This window comes from Dendrobium catenatum, unplaced genomic scaffold, assembly GCF_001605985.2.
Source record: "Dendrobium catenatum unplaced genomic scaffold, ASM160598v2 fragScaff_scaffold_124, whole genome shotgun sequence".
NCBI lineage: Eukaryota > Viridiplantae > Streptophyta > Magnoliopsida > Asparagales > Orchidaceae > Dendrobium > Dendrobium catenatum.
Genome location: NW_021318586.1, coordinates 427,228 through 444,321, shown reverse-complemented (window position 1 = coordinate 444,321; position 17,094 = coordinate 427,228). Strand labels below are relative to the sequence as shown.

Genomic DNA, 17,094 nt, shown 5'->3' with positions numbered 1-17,094 from the left:
CGGGTTCGGATTTCCTCCTACGCCATGGTCGCCGGTAGTCTCCCTCGCTTCTGATGTCGCCGGATTGGTCTTCATTTCAAGTAATTTCTTCATCATTTCCTCCATTGCGGTGAACTTCCCCTCCAACCTTTCATTGTTGGAGGTGATTTGATTTTGAAGGTTGAAGAATCTTTCCTCCAAATCGGCTTTCAATTAGCCGACTTCTCCTTCCAAGACGTCAACCTTCTTTCCGGCCATCGTTCTTCTCAAGATTCACGAAGATCTTTTTCTGGAAAAGAAATCCCGCTGAAATTTCAGGATTTCAGCCGCCAACGGTCCCAAAAACGATGCTCTGATACCAATTTGATAGGAAACACTTGTATTCACAAGTGTTCCTAGTCAAAATCAGTAAACTGCTGCAGTTTTATTGCTGTCCACAGCAGAAATCAGCCACACAATAGTGAAAAAATAGCAAATCGGAGAGAAAACCGTGGAGAAAAGACTTGTATTTTACTAATAGATGCAACAGAATAGAAAAGATACAATTGATCCTCAGTTCGAGAGGAGGATCAATCTCTCCCAAATCTCTAGATGCCGCTAGAGCCCAAAGAAAACCTAAATCTAAGAGATCTCAAATTTCAGCCAAATTCCAGATACCCAAACCCTAGGAAAATCAACTATTTAATGCATACAAATCAAAAGGAAATCCCTAAACAGTCCCTACATTCAAATTTCCCTCTCAAAAATCCAAAAAAAAACTTCCTAAACGGCTCTACGTGGGCTGGTCGGGCCGCTCGTTCTCCGCCAGGAGGCGGATTCTCCGCCTGTTTTGCGATTTCGCCAGTGAACTGGTCCCGCCTGAACCGGCTGGACCGGTCTAACAGTTTCCCGTGGCTTTTCTTCTTGTTTTCTGTGCAGAATTTGGGGGCTGCTGTGGTGTCTTTTGGCCTTTCATTTCCCCAAACCTGATTGGTTTTGGTTGGAGGTGGAATTGCTGTTTGGCTTCTTCCTTTTGCTTATAAATTGGAGATGTTTTGGAATGAAAAAGGTATTCGAGCAAAGTCTCTACTAAAAACCTGAGGGTTTCTTCTCTTAGAAAAACTTGAGAGCTTGTTCCACCCCCTTTCCTCTCTATTTCGTCTTGGCTTCTAATCTCTTCTTCTCTACGCAAGTTCCACTCCACTTGTATCCTTCTTCTTGAGCTCTTGGAAGTTGTTTGTTGGCTGATTTTTGGTGACATTTGCCGGAGGAGTTTGGTAGTACATTGGACCCTTTTGTAGTGGTGGACCCTCGGTTTGCAAGCCTAAGCACTAATTTTCATATACTTTCCTACTCTTGTTGCATGTGAGGAACCGCTTGACGGTTGTTCTGAGGATAACATTTTTATGTTATAATTTTGTTTCGTTCGATTTGACTTTTCGTTTATCTAGATGTTTGTTTGGATGGTTTGCAAGTTAAAGTGAATCGAGTTTGGTTTTATTGTCCTTGTGTTCTCCTACTTGGCTTTTCTTTTTAGTTTGCTTACATCATTTTTGGATGGAGTTTTAGGAGCTATTCATTATCACAAATTGAGGATTCATAATTGTATTCAAAGGTTTGGAATACTTTTTATGATTGTAGTGGTTTACAGTAGTTTCAAAATAAGGTTCCTTGAGGAGCTTACCCATTATGGTTTGGAGAAATTTTTTTTATATTTCCCTATGTTTGTACAACACTTATTGAATTATTTATCTGCAACCACAGTCCAACAAGGCCCCCCCCCCAATAGCAATGATCTTTTGCAAAAACTTGTGTAGAGTTGATGCTGCTAGCTTTCATTTGCGAGTCAGGTTTACGAACCATAACTTATCTCTGTTCCTCTCTATACTTGTTATTCAACATTCCACAATCTTTCCGAAGCCTTAATATAGCTAAACCCTCACAAACTCCTCTTGTTGTCCACCTATCATGACCAATACAAATAAAAATTCATGGCTTCCTATCCACATATACAGTTGATCTAAAATCGCCTTTATAAGTTAGCTAATATAAAAAAACCTTTGATCTGAATTTCTCTTTAATTTTTCAACGATGAAAACCCATCTATCTACTTCCATGAAGTTTAAGCCAGAAATTTATTAAAAATCCTAAAACTAGCCTCTACCTTCCTTGGCCTTCTACAAACCTCCAACAAATATGAAAACCTATTAACAACCCCGCATGATGTTGCATCAGAGCCAAAAAAGGTTCAAAACCCTATAAATCTTGTCATAAAAGTGACGATCATCATCATTATATAAGTGGCAACCCTATTTTGGAATTTTTTCATCAATGTTTTTTTTTTTTTGCTAAAATACTTTTATTTCAAGAGAAGATATTCTACTTCTTTAAAAAGTAGGCTTTAGGTTGTAATTGAAGATGATTAATTATGCAGTAAAGATATGGCGTTTCTTTTTGTCCTTTATGGGATTAATTTCTTTCTCTTTGCTATGATGTTTTTTCTCTCTTCAATCTGTCTCTTCCCTTGATGCTTTCATTCAGCTCCTCAAAGCTCTTTTTTTTTTTCAGTTTCTCTTCTACACCGAATTTTCTCGCAACATTCAGTATATCAACAGAGGTTCACAATTTCATTTTCATCGTCTCACTTGTCATTATTTACTCTATCCATCATAAATGCTGAGATATCTTATCCTATTTTTTCACCTTATTCTTTTTACAGATGTATTTGCATGCTTGTTATCTTTTCTAGTTTTTCTAGATCATTCTTATTATTCTGTTTGTTTAAATTTACATGCGTTTGTCTTTACAGAAAGTTCTTTGTAAAAAAACAATTAGCTAGTTGCTATTTTTGAAAATGTTTTATCAAGTTTCTATCGGATAATATTAGGATGTGTTCAGCGGGCTGGCCTTGCGGAATTAGGCAGGATAGCCTAGGTATATTGATCTAGGTTATTACCATGCTAGATGGTGTGATATATGGTTCAAAGTTTAATATGTAACCCTAAATAACAGGCACATTAAAAGAGAGGATTTCAATAACTTTCTGTACATATGTATGAACACGGAAATGAAAAAAGTTATGTTGTAATTAAAAATAAAAGAATAATCGTAGAAAGCATGAAAGATTTTTTTCCCCAAACTTTTAATGTTTGTAGATTGGTTATGTGCAGCCCTAAATGATTAGAAAATGTAAGATGGTTGATTATATGCAAACATTCATCAAATAATACTAAAATGCATAAATTAACTTTTGCAATGAAGATGGATCTAAGTCAACTTTCCTACTAGGATTTTTATGTTGGGAAAGTGAACAAGTTTTAGATGTCTTTGATTTTAAAATCTCCTTAAAACCTTGAGGCATATAGAACAAATGAGAAAAAGATAAGGAAATTAATGAGATAAACATGAAAGTGAAGTGATTGAGAGTTGCAGCAGAATCCTTAAAGCATTTCACCTACTTTGCTTTCCTACAAAGCTTGAAATTGTCACTTCTAAGTTCTATAAGTTCTTAATTAGTTTTTGTTAGGGCACATTCTAACCATTAAGAATATAGTAGGGGTGTCAAAATTTACTATTGCTGTTTTTTTAAGTCTTAAATAAAAACTTAAAGCCTTTTAATTTATTTCACGTCCCATTTGGTTGCTTGGAGATGACAATCATATTTTTTTAAATCTATGTAGTATGTTAAGTCCATCAACATCGATTTTAAAATTTATAAACTATCTCAAACCTTCTTCACAGGTAATGATTTTATATTCATAATCACTGAAAATATAAAACATGTTTTCTATTCATAAGCGATTTAATGAGTCCTCAATATTTTCCATTTTCGTTTAGTTTCCTGCAAGCCATTTTGTATGCAAGTTTGTTGGTGCATTGCAAATTTGAACTGCTATTGCACAAATTTTTGTTTTGAAATTCCATTGTTTTTATCAGATCAAGTGTGCTAATCAATATCTCAATTTTTCTTTGTTTTTTCTTTTAGTGATGAGAAAGTGATTGCTCAAGCAATTGAATTGAATGAGCTGCTTGGTAAGGTTCTTACCCAACATGATTCACTTCTCTCTTCTCGAGCCCCCTCTACAACAGGTTTATTTGTTAATGAAGAAGCAGAGGAGGATGAAAAGCTTCTTCTTCGTAGGTACTGTTCTTTTGTAGGAGTCGTCTTGTTTGATTACCTGCCAATATACAATCTGAGAAGTATACCACTAAATGCTCTTGTAACATTTATTTATTGTGCTCAATAGGCTTTAATGGGCAATGTGATGGATCAATACAGACCGACATTTTCCAACATAGAATGTTCTGAGGAGTGTTCTGAGTTTTATAAGTTATGAAATTTCAAAGAAAATGTTGATGCTCATTTGCACTTTGTAATGATGATCTCAACATACGTAGGTGTCTTGCTTTTGATTTGGGGATAATATAATTTTATGTTTCATGAAATTCTTAATGAGAGTTTAACCATAAATCATATTTGTCATGGCACATAATGGTGCACGCCATGTCACATGGCACGATGCACCTTACGGCGCCAGGTGCATTGCACGGCGCACATGTTCAAATTAGCGTGCGCCATGTGTGTGCATTGTGCTTAACGCGCGCAATTTGAATTTTAGGTTATATAATTCCAAATATTTATATAATTGTAATTTTTAAATAATGTAATTGTTAGAGAAATTTTGTCATTAACGGATTACACATTTTGTGATTGAGTAGAACATAAGAAAGATGATATATTACTCCGAATGATAAAAATATGGCCTACCACGATCAGAGGGGTTCACAATTATTATGGTGGTGGTTGATAGGCTGAGTAAGTATGCACATTTCATCTTCTTAGGACACCCCTACACCGCAGTGACAGTGGAAACAACATTCATCAGGGAGGTGGTTAGACTACATAGGATTCCAGAGTTGATAGTGTCTAATCGAGACAGTGTTCCTCAACCAGTATGGAGTGAGTTGTTCAGGTTATAAGTCACTATTCTCAAGAGAAGCACCACCTACCATCCTCAAACGGACGGGAAAACGGAGGTAGTAAATCGGAGTTTGGAGACTTGAGGTGTTCTGCTTCTGAAATACCGAGGTCGGCAAAATGGATAGCATGGGCCGAGTATTGGTACATACATCGTACCATTATGCTTCTCAGATGACCCCTTTCAAAGTGTTGTACGGAAGTGTAAAACTCGAAAACGACGATCGTAGGTTGTCGCGCGCAGTTCGATGCATCACGACGAAACTTAAGTGAAAAAATTAAAGTTAACGGAATTTGACAAAATTAATTTTATAAAATTCTACGCAAAATTCTGTTCAATTTGGTATATAGAACTTGCATCCAATTTCGCTTAAATTAAGAGATAAAAATTAGGGAAGCTTCTAAATACCAATTCTACCACTAATTGTTTCTTAAGTTGACTTTGTTTAAGTAAGGGCATAATAGCCTTTTGGATTTTCCTATCTTCTAATATAGCAAAAATTGAAACCCCACCCTCATTCCATTCGCACGATCGGCCAAAACCAAGAGGAAAGGGCGGAAGGGGCGGACATCGAGCTTCGACGGGCAACGTTCCGGCAGCGATTTTCCGGCGAAGAAATTAGTGGAAATCGAAGAGGACGGCGAGGGGAGTTTTAAGGTATGATTTATTCGAAACAAATCCCTCTCAATCTCAAGTTATTTGGAGACAATTTCTAGGGCTTTATAAAAATTTCGTTTTCTTTCAAAACTTCTTTACGAAATCTTTAAGGAATGATTAGGGAAGTATTTTAACGATAGAAATGTTCTATTGGAGAATTTTTGGAAATAAAAAATTTAAGGCTTTTACCTAAAATCTAATTTCCTTAAAGTCCTTTTACAAAAATTGTTTCTAAGGGCCTTAAGAATTTTTTTAAAACAAAAATTTGAGTTTTTGTAATAAATTTCATTTTTTTCTTAATTTTCCTAATTAATTTAATCCGAAAATCATTAAGGTAATTATTAATATAGTTTTAGGGATAATTTCGGCATATTAAATTGATGAAATTGAAGATTTAGGATTTTAAAAAATTATGGATTTTAATAAATCCGAAAATTTAGGTTAAATAATATAAATTTTATTAATCGTCATAAGCAATAATTAAGGGTAAACGAAGGGTTAGACAATTAGAAATTAGATTAAACCTTAAGGAAGATTGATTAGTGACACATCTTTTTATGTGATTATTTTAGGTTGTGATCTTTAAGGTGATCGAGGTGTGTCAAAGCAACACTTTGATGAACTACTGTGCTTGAGTGAAGGTAGGTACACATATTATTTGTAAAATTTTTATAGTTATGTTTTGTTCTTTATGCAATGCAAATAGTTGATACTTTCTAGTTAAATGGTTTCCAAGTTTTATTTGTGGCAAATAGCATGTTCAAGTCTTTTATTTCATATTGTTAGTGAGCTTTCATACTATGCTTAGATTCAAGGTTTTCATGCTTTAAATAAATTATTTTTGATTCACAAGTGTTTCTCTTTAAAGCATATAATTGACTGAATATAAATCAAAAATTATTATATAAGACTGTGCATGCTGATGTGGAGCGCCCAAATGGTAAAGGGGCTCGAAAGGGTCAAATGATAAAGGGACTCGAAAGAGTTAAATGGTAAAGGAGACTCGTTAGAGCCAATGGTAAATGAATGATCAAATTATATAAAATGTGTACCTGATCAGTACAAAAATTTATGGGCACATCCGAGACCGGTGATATAATAGACATTATGCATAATATGTAATATGTATGTTTTCTACACAATATGAAAGTTGATGTTTGAGAAAAAAGATACATGAAATGTTTATGATTGAGGAAAGTTTATGAAAATGTTTCTTAAGTAATGCTATAAATTTATGAAAGTTTGACCGTCGTTTAATGTTTTATTATGAAATGATGCTTTATTTTGGTTTTATGCAAATTTTTATGAAAAATATGAATTACCTACTAGCGAGTAAGCTCACCCCTGCTTGTGGGAATTTTTTTCAGGAGAACCATCTGAAACGTAATGACAACGAGACGATAGTACACCTACCGTCGTAGAGGACCTCAGGAAGAAAGTTTTTGTGTTTCCTGTTATGAGTTTGAGTTGGTGGTTTGTATCTGAACAATCTATTTGAGTTTATGTGGATGTTGATGTTTATGTTTTAATTATTGTGGTTGAGAAAAAAGAAATTGGAAAGACTTTAATGTTGATGTTTTAGTGAATCTTTCTTATTATGTATTGGTGATGTTTATGTCATGTTATAAAAGTTAAATGAATTGTTATGATTTATGTTATGGTTTTTCCGTACTACTGTCTGCTCCCACCCCGTTAATTCGGGCTAGTCGGGTCGTGACAAGAAGGGACCCCCACACTTGGTGTACTTTGGGAAATGGAGCACACCAATTTCCTCAGTAGAACAGTACTTGGAAGAAAGGATGAGGTGTTGGAAGAGTTGAAGAAGCATTTGTTGAGGGCACAACAAATCATGAAGAAGCAGGCATATACACATAGGAGAGACAACAATTTGAAGTGGTGGAGAAAGATTCTTAAAACTGTGACCATTCAGGCAAATTGGCCCCAAGGTACTTCGACCCCTACGAGATTTTGGACAAGATCGGAGCAGTGGCGTACCATTTGAAGTTTACCCCCATCCACCACCATACACCCAGTCTTCCATGTGTCCCAGTTAAGGAGAGCTCTTGGGGAGCATGCAATTATTGCGGAGTTACCAGCTACACTGACAGAGAAGTTGGAAGTGATCTTAGAACCACTAGAGTTGAGAGGGGTAAGATCAGATAAAGAGGGGAATAAAGAAGTGCTTATTAGATGGAGAGACCTGCTCGATTTCGATGCCACTTGGGAGTCCTATGAGGGGGTGAAAGATCAATTCTTTTTATTTCTCACCTTGAGGACAATGTGAGTCTTTATGAGGGGGCGTAATGTTAGGCTGGCCCTAGGGCCAGCTGAATCGGTCCAACCTAGACCGGTTCTTTACTACAAGAGGCGAGGGCAGAACCAAGGGGAAGACAAAGATAGGCCGGTTGGAGAGATGGGGCCCAAAACTTAATTAAATGTTACTTTGGGAGGGAAAATTTAAATTAGTGGCTGTTTAGGGATTTTGTATTTGTCCTCTTTGATTTAATTAGTTCTCTTTGGGAGGATTAGGGTTTGATCTGGAATTGGAAGAGAGATTTGAGATCTAGGGTTTGTTCTTTTGGGTTTTAGGCTTTGCTAGAGATTTGGAGAGTTGTTTCTTCCTCTCGAATTGAAGAAACTTGTATTTTGTATTGTTTTTCTTGTTTGTGGATTGAATAAAAGAATTTTCCTTGTGTTTTCTTTCCAATTTTCTGAAATTTCTGCATCATATTGATGATTTCTCTCTGAAATCAACAGATTTCTCGCTGTTTTCACCAATTATTGTTAGGTTTTCTTGCGAACTCAAATATTTCCCCTTAGGGTTACTTGCGAACTCAAGTATTTCCTATGAGCCATTAAGTCACTAAATTACGAAAGTTGCAGGAGGTGCTTAAGGTACAATTTGAGTCATAAAAATTTCATGTCATCAAGTTTCTTAAAACTCAAAAAGGAGAAAAAAGTAAAAAAATCAAATGTACCATCAGCTCTCAGTCCTTTTACCTTGAGCTTTTGCGTTCTCTGGGCTTCTCAATAATCTTTTGTTCGTGTGAAACTACTGTTTTATCGAGCTGGTTAGCTGCTTCTGTGGGTGTAAGAAAGTAACCGGTTAAAAATAAGTTCTGGAAATGTGAACAATAGCCTCATTCCGCAATTAAGGTTTCCTCCAACTTGGTAGTACTTATTACCATGTTATTCATTATTGCTAGCATTTAGTGAATCAACGTGAAAGAAATGCCTTCAGCCATTTTTCTTTATAGAGCATCTTATTTTTAGCTCTCTATGTATATCTCTACAGGATATGCAAAGGAAAAGCTCTTGCAGAAGATAATTTAGAGTTCTTGGGCAGTTCTTTAAGATATATTTCTGATGAAGAACTTGGGCGTCCTCTTGCACGGCCTCTTTGCATACAACCAAACGATCAAGATAGCATACCACGGCTGCCTCATCATCCACTTGGCTCCATACCTCCACCTCCGGCAAAACACATGGAAAGGGAAAGATTTTTCAAGGGGAAGCACTTGGATGGCCCTGCTATTGTAGGCAATATGAAAAGCTTATCTGTTCACAGTCGTACTGGGAGCAGCTCCAGGAGTGGAAGCACTGACTTCAGTGACACCATTGATTTTCATGGTTGATTTTTAACCATGAAATCAAAATGCAGTGCTTGCATTTTTAACCAAAATGCAGGGCTTGCATGTGGTGCTGCTTGGTAGTTTTAGGCTTCATTTGGGACTTTTTTTATTGCTTTTTGAAGCTGCTTTTTAGTATAAAATTTTTAATTTTTTACTAAAAATTGCTTCAAGTAATAAAAAAGTCGTCTCAAACGAAGCCTTAGCCTTGCCGGCGTGTTTATAGTGGAAAGGCCAAAATATTTAAGGGTTCATGGCTACCTGTATGCTTTGTCAGGACATAACTAATGTTTTATAGCACTGTTCTGGGTGCTTTCTGCAGCTCCATTGTCCTCTCGTTCATATACATATATATTTGTCTTCTGTACCCTATATAAGAACAGAATGGCTTGTTTACTTGTGAACCAATCCTATCTCAGGAAGGTATATTTGGTGGAACTCAAGTGGTCGAATTATTTGTTATAAATTGATTTTATTGACTTGTTATGTTCAAGATAAGGGGTCATTGTGTCTGGGCAATTTTCTAGTTTGTATTGTTTAAATTGTTTTCTCTTGTATGGCCAGTAATTGAATATGAAGTGCATAGAAATATAATATTATCCTTTATCGCAAATGCAATGAAGTCAATCTTCTGAAAGGCTAAAAAGGTCCAGCAAATCAGTATCGACTTAGATGTAGTTTAATTACTGAGAAGAGGCTTGGGCTTCAATTGGGATGTTTCCAGCCATTTAGAAGATTTAGGTTACAAATGCAAGTGAAAAAAGGAGTAAGGAAGTTGAGTGATTGAATTCTTAGAAATCCCTGTCATTATATAGATTTTTTCTGTGTATCATATAGTATGATTTAGATCGTACAGTACGATTAGGTGAATTTAAATCATCTAGATGACTATTAGAAAAAGGTGGTCAAATTGTGTAGTATGATCAGGATCATTTTGAAAAAAATGGTCATCCCAAGGAGTCATCTAGACATATTTTTGACTAACAGATTGTACAATGTGAACAAGTGTTTGTCAATATGATGGTGCAATTATTATTATACTAGTAAATTTGAATTCATCCAACAGTTGTTGAAATGTGGATTGTATAGTACAAAGTGGTGGTCGTGCGGTATGATTATCAATTATTAGTTAGATCTTGGTCATTAATTTTGTGAGTGGTGAGGATGTGCAACGATGTAAATATCATACAGTACGAATGAATGAAGTTGATACAATATGAATACTATTAGTAGAGTACAATGTGAGAAATTTTTTGTTTTTTTGTTTTTTTTCTAAATTAGTGTGATAATCAGAGAATAGCTACTAAGTACCAACATCATAAAAAAACAAATCAAATAGAAAAACAAATAAATATAAGTCACAAAATTTAACACACATTTAAGAACACACAAAACATATGATTACAAGTGTGATGATATCTCTTTCACCCTTTATCAAGAAGGAATATCAATGAGACATTGTCTAGTCCACAATATGCTAAAGATATAATAGTTTAGGGATTTAGTGAAAATGTCTACAAATTAATTTTTAGTGCCTACATTATACAGTTCTATATTTCTCTTGGTTACATGATCCCTAATGAAATAATGTCTAATATCTATATGCTTAGTATGGGAGTGTTAAATTATTATTTTTTAATACAGATGACACTATTGTTGTCACACATGATAAGAATGGTGCTTATTGATAGTCCATGACTTAGGATCTATTAAATACTTATATTAAACTCATTAAAATGGTAAGAAGATTTTAAGTAAAACTGATATTCAAAATCATTAACTATATACTCGTAAAAGTAAAAAAAAAAAAAAAAAGTTGAAAAAAGTCCTAAAAAAAAGAAAAGAAGAAAAAAATGTGCATTAAAAAAATAATATCAGTTAAAAGTTTAAAATATGACTGCAATATTATACTAAAATTTAGACAGGACAAGATGAGAGAACTGATACAGAATGTTAATTTTATAAAAATTCAATTTTAACTACAAACAAATCTAATCTTTAAGTTAAATTATTCACTTGAAAAAATTCAAAGTCAATAATTAAATTGATAACATGTAAATTCAAAATTGAGCAATAATAATAAAGACAAGTTATAATAATTATAAGTATTGTTCCAAACTTGAATTATAACCTTGTTCAATTCTACTATTTCTAGACTATGATGTATTATCCTATATTTTAGTAATTTTTAAATTATAATTTTTATTTGGGTTATTTAATTAATCTGAATTGCAAATTTCTTTATTTGCTTTGAGGCAAGCAAGAATTTAAGTTATATCATTCCTAAGCTTAGTAATTTTAGATAGCGGGAAGTAAATTTTTTTAGGAAATTATGTGACAAATCATACAAAGTGGTTATGGAGCCTACGAGCAAGGAATTCGAACAACATCTTAGCTTTGTCCCTCATAGAAAATGGAAACAGATGAAGCCTAATAGCATCATCACAAACTCCAATATTCCTCCATTGAGGCAATGCATCACACTATATATTAGTTTTATACATGGTTAGGGTATCAAGTAAATGAAGATTGAGAGATGTTGAAAATAATTGTTCAAACTTTAAATCACAAGGGTCTATATTAGGATTGTATAGGTGTACACATCATCAGTCCAAAACTATGAGTTTAGCAGGCCATAGAATAATTTTTTTTTAAAATAACTTTTATTTATTGCTCAAGAAAGACAGTACAAATAGAGAAGCTGAAGAACATATCAAAGTGAATCTCCCCTTAGAACTTCGCTCTACACACTCCTTTCCATTATAATTGATTATTTGCTCACTACAATGTTCACCAGCCACTCTAAATGATGTATCTCACTGTTCTCTAATCTCTCTTAGGCTTTCCTCTATGTTCTACTAAAACTCATATAAAAAATAAGAAAAACTATTTATACTAATTACAAAAAAAATGGACTCAGGCGTTGTGGCGCTAGACAAGATGGCATCGCTGCTTTATAAAATGAACTAGCGCTTTAGTGCTACTAAATGTTCTCCGTGGTGGTGTTGGGCTGACCTGTAGCAGCTGTTTGTGGATCTAGTGTGATGTTTGGCTGATCCTATGCAACACTACATTTCATCAATTGTTCTATAGAGGCACTGCAAAAGTTGAGCATTGCCTTTGTTTCGTCAAGTTGCTGAATTAAATGACATTTTTCTGAGACTCCTGCGCTGCACTGTCCTGATATGGGCCGGGCATTAAAGATGCTGCAGCATTAATAGTTTCTACACTGCAGTGCTTGTTCTAAATTTTACAATTTTGCTCTTTTTTTTTTTAACTTTCTTGCATAACATCAACTAAAAACATATATCATTACTGGAATCTAATAAAGCAAAACTTTAAAATGGTCGTCTTGTATAGCAATGAATTGCCTTCATCTAGAGCACATATAAAATCAGTTCTAGTAGAATCTATCTAGCATGTCAGCAAACAAAAAGAAGTGGTTAAAGAAACTGGGGATAAACTAGTAAAGATAGAAAAAGAATCAATATAGTCAATAAATTTAAAGCAAATAATAGAGAAGCAAGTAAAAGAGCAGTTAACATAGTTTCAAGGTTCTTCATATGTTCTAAGTGGTAGGCTATACTTAGAAGAATACGACTTGGTCCCATACCTGAAAGGATTTATGCCACCCTTATTTAAAATTTTGATGTCACGAATAACCATGAAGCAGTATCTAGCACATTTTAGAGCCAATTCATGAAGCAGTATCTAGCACATTTTAGAGCCAATTATTGCAATGCTAAGGGCAGTGCTGCATTGTTATTCAAATAGTTCATTTGTAGCTTATTTAATTTCACATTCAATTGGTATGCTGAACTACATAATGGGTCAGTCTTTTACCTTTACAGACTTAGAGATCCTATTTACTAAAAGATTTGTTAGGGGACATCATAATGTCACCATCATAGCTTTGGTTATTGAAACCATAAGCATTTTTATCATTTATACGACTATTTCTCAACCACTAAACTGTAGCCAACATATATACGATCACAAGCAAGAGAAAATTTAAAATAAACCTCAATTTATATAACCTAAAATAAACCTCTTGGTCAAACTCATGTATTCACTAAAGAAATCTAATACATGAATATTTATAGTAAAGCAAATCAATCATTTAAGCTTCGTTTGGGACGACTTTCTTATTGCTTCTTAAAACAGTTTTTTGGTACAAAAATTAAAAATGATGTACTAAAAAATGGCTTTAAAAAGCAGTAAGAAAGCTGTCCCAAACAAAGCCTTAAGGGCTCAGCTTGAATGCAGCAAATCAAGATGTCATTTGATATTTTAACTTCTGTCTGTATTATCTCCCAGAAAAGAATCCCCAACCATTAGAGTCTTCAGATCTCTCATTAGAATTTTCACTGTAATCAGTATCTTCACGGAAAGATTCATAGTTAGTATTCTGATCAATTACGGATGCATCATCAAAAGCAGTGTTCTCTTCGATCCTGTATGAATCTTCAGACTGTACATCTTCATTGACTCTAAAATCACTACCAGTGGTTCCTTCTGTCGTGAAAAGCTGAAGAACATGAGCCATCCCATTACACACATCATATACCATCAAGCCTATCCTCCCTCCAACCCAACTGCCCATGTGGCTTCCAAGCAGATAACCCAATTTTCCAAAAATTTCTTCACCATGAAAGCCACCTGCATAGGTCCCAAACAAGGTTCCAATTCCTCTAATAACTCCTTCCATCATAGAGCCACCATAATAGACAGCTTCAAAGAAATCCCAACCCGAGGATATAATAGGTCCTACGATACGTTTGGCCTGTCGAGAAGCTAATTTTGCGGCATTCTGACCCACCTTCTGTGCCTGCTTCGCTGCAGCACTGGCAGTTAGCCCTTCTTTTAGTGCATCGGTCAATGCAACCTCAATTGCTCGTTGCCTTACATTTTCAACATGCTTACTTCGAATGTTGTATACGTAGAGCTTAACACCCTCTTTGCTGATACATGATAATGTACCGGAGCCCATATCAAAGCAGTTCAAAAATGTGAACTTGCCACTTTTGGATGAAGCATCTTCTCCAACCAATTCCCTGAACTTTTCAGCTATTTAAAAGAAAAAAAATATAAGTGACCCGTTATAGCATGAACAAAATGCTACCAAACGCATGAATCACTCAAATATATATATATATATATATATATATATACAAATGATAATATCAAAGGAAACATTTTAACACTAATCAAAACATGCATGAACAGGAATAACCAAGGCATGTGTGCCACTTGAAACAAGCCTGACACATCGGCTAAAAGGACAAATGGTTAGCCATCTTAAATGGTCCCCATTGGTAAGAGCAAGGTAGATTATACATCCCCACAGAAGCTAGCCATCGCTCCTTATCACCTCGAAGAAGAGCATCATGTCTGGCATCCGATGACTTACCATGTTTTGAAGTAATGGAAAACAGGAGAAATTCAAAAACAAAATTAAGTTGTAAAGTTCCATGATGTTTTTCATTTACAGTAGCATAGGTAAGGAAGCAGTTACATCTAACAGTTAAAAAACTACAAAATTTTGTTGTTTGCAGCCGTTATAACTACGGCAATTTTCATAAAACAGTGGTTATAATCCTTGCTAATTGCATCAGTTAAAATCAACGTAGTGAAATAGTAGCCGTTTAAATTGCTTTAACAGCATAGCAGCTATTATAACTGCTGCCATATAGCCACAATTTTAACTACCACTATGTAACAAATGTTATAGCCATTGCTATATTTTGTTGTGGTTTAAACTGGTCGAAGCATTAATAGTTTTTTTTCTAGCAGCCTGAGCCCCCAAACCTGAAGCTTCTCCTCTAGCTTTAATAGTCCCCATTCCCCCACAAAAAAATTAGGATTTTATGAATTGGCAGAAAGTCATTATTTTTCCCATTTAAACACATTTGTCAATATTAAAAATTTATTCACTATTCATCATCATTGTCAAAATAATTGATCAAATAGAAATAATCTCTCCATTGTGAGTGGCTTTAGATAGTCTTATATAAGTTTCTAATTGAGGGTCTACCAGCTCACAGTATTCGCCTCCATAGCCACTGAGTGGAGCTCATTTATGAGGACAAAGGTGAGCTCCTTGTAAGTCATCCCAAAAAGTGGTAGTCGACATGTGCAGCAGAGAAGCCTTCTCCAACACAGCAAATTTTATGGTCTAAACTCACTAAATGATTGGGCTTCATCAACCCATGATCAATCAAAAGTGGCCTCCTTCACTCTAACAAAATCGTCAGCAAGATCAAGTCGTCCAAATTCCTTGAGATGACTATGTGAGCATAATAGAACTAATAAATTAACTCGCCAACATAGTCAACCTAGGAGGCCGATTATGTAGATTCACCCATACCTTCTACATAACACATTTAAACTCAACCAAAAGAAGGTGAAGGCAACCAACGAATTCACATGAGCCTGCCCCATATCTAGAAATTCTTAATGCAAGTCTAACAGTTATACCTGATATATATTCATTTTCTCACAAGCCTTCATTAAGCTATAATATGTAATTTATTCAATTTTTTTAAATGTAATATTTTCTAAGAAGTTACGCCATAAACCACCTATAAAGGCAAGCTTAACGAAGATCATCGTCTAGAGTTTCAACTTTCGGGCAATAAGAAATCATGGCACTTTCCTAATGATTCTCTTATATCTCTTTTTTCTACCGCTTCTTAATCAATGTTATAAATTTGCTTTGAGTGTTGTCCATGGATACATTTGGATTCAACAATTGGATTAAACCTGAGATGATTCTTTGAACATGAGACAGACAGACAAAATATTGTAATCAAGAGAATTTTTTAACACAGAAAGCAGAAAAATACTAGCTCAATTCATACATTGAGGTCACGATGGTAAGTAAGAAATTTTACTGTAAATGGAATTCAACAGGGTTATAGAAGGGAGAGGAAGAAAACGAAGAGCGGGGAGAAGAGAAAGAGAGAGAGAGAAAACCTGCCATGCTGAGGGCGATAACTCCAGCGATTAGTAGCGCAAATCGAACACGAGGTTGTCGGAGATCCATCAACCTTCTACGGCAAACCAAAACCCCAATTCCAAAGAAGAAAGCTCGAAATTTTCTGGTTAGTAAAGTGGATGGGAAGGTCGGGATGGGGGAGGCCGGGATGGGGGAGTGGACCGCTTAGGAAGCTCCGGCGTTCTATGGCTCACGCGCGGACTGAGACCAGACGGCGACTTTGAAAAAAGTATATGATTGACGCGTAGAATTGAGCAGGTTCTTTCTGCACAAAATATTTAATGGATGATTTTTTTTTTTTTGGAGTTTATTTGGGTCGGCTGTAGCCTGTATGCTTTTAAATGGTGATCGTATGATTATCTTTAGAAAAGTAAAGTTTATTAAATTTATTTGATGTATTTTAAATTTTTTAAAAAAATAATAATAAATTGTCTTATAATTATCATGAATATATATATTATTATAAAAAAAGTAAAATTTTAAGAAAAATCATTGTTCATGTTTAAAATAGCAGAAGGAACCTAATTAAGACTAAATTTAAAAATATCAAAAACTCAAAAAAAAAAAAAAATTCCCAAGAAAATGAATTTTAATTGGTTAAGGTATAGAAATCACAAAATCTGATTGTAGCTTCATGTTATTATTTTTTGGGGTTATGCTTCATGCCTATCTTTCTTCGTTTATCCTTTTTGCTTCTATTTTGTACTTAGAAATTAAAGGATCTTTTGATTTTCAGGAATTTTTTGGCTTTTCGATTGTAGCTTTATGAGCATTAGTGAGTTATTAATTTCTTTAAGGACAAGAAATCCCTTTTGATGAATTAACATATAAGCCCAAAAATAGGTTTATATATATAATCAAAAAATATCTTAAC

The 17,094-nt window shown here is 34.7% G+C and overlaps 2 protein-coding genes across 8 annotated transcripts in view; one reads left to right on the top strand and one right to left on the bottom strand.

Annotated features, from left to right (window-relative positions):
• Positions 1-9,765, top strand: part of LOC110098592 (TOM1-like protein 5) — a 60,421-nt gene extending 50,656 nt beyond the window's left edge. For 6 of the 7 annotated variants that reach the window (XM_020825453.2, XM_020825455.2, XM_020825452.2 and 3 more), the window contains 2 exons: positions 3,944-4,099; positions 8,890-9,765. In XM_020825453.2, the coding sequence (XP_020681112.1) occupies positions 3,944-4,099; positions 8,890-9,229 (496 nt within the window). In that variant the 3' untranslated portion in view covers positions 9,230-9,765. The remainder of the gene's footprint in view (positions 1-3,943; positions 4,100-8,889) is intronic. The other variant, XM_020825456.2, reaches the window with a different exon arrangement.
• A 3,465-nt stretch (positions 9,766-13,230) lies between these two features.
• On the bottom strand, positions 13,231-16,499 carry LOC110098586. The gene is made up of 2 exons (XM_020825446.2): positions 16,199-16,499; positions 13,231-14,290 (listed from the first exon to the last, which is right to left on the bottom strand). The coding sequence occupies exons 1-2, from the start codon at positions 16,266-16,268 to the stop codon at positions 13,530-13,532; spliced, it is 831 nt and encodes a 276-aa protein (XP_020681105.1). The 5' UTR covers positions 16,269-16,499; the 3' UTR covers positions 13,231-13,529.
• Between the last annotated feature and the right edge of the window lie 595 nt (positions 16,500-17,094).

What these genes read in the sequence shown, in the direction of transcription:
- LOC110098586 (XM_020825446.2), bottom strand. Translation starts at nt 16,268, where the DNA reads ATGGATCTCCGACAACCTCGTGTTCGATTTGCGCTACTAATCGCTGGA. An exon ending in TATCGCCCTCAGCATGGCAG is followed by an intron (nt 14,291 to 16,198) that starts GTTTTCTCTCTC and finishes TCTTTTAAATAG; the next exon opens with CTGAAAAGTTCAGGGAATTG.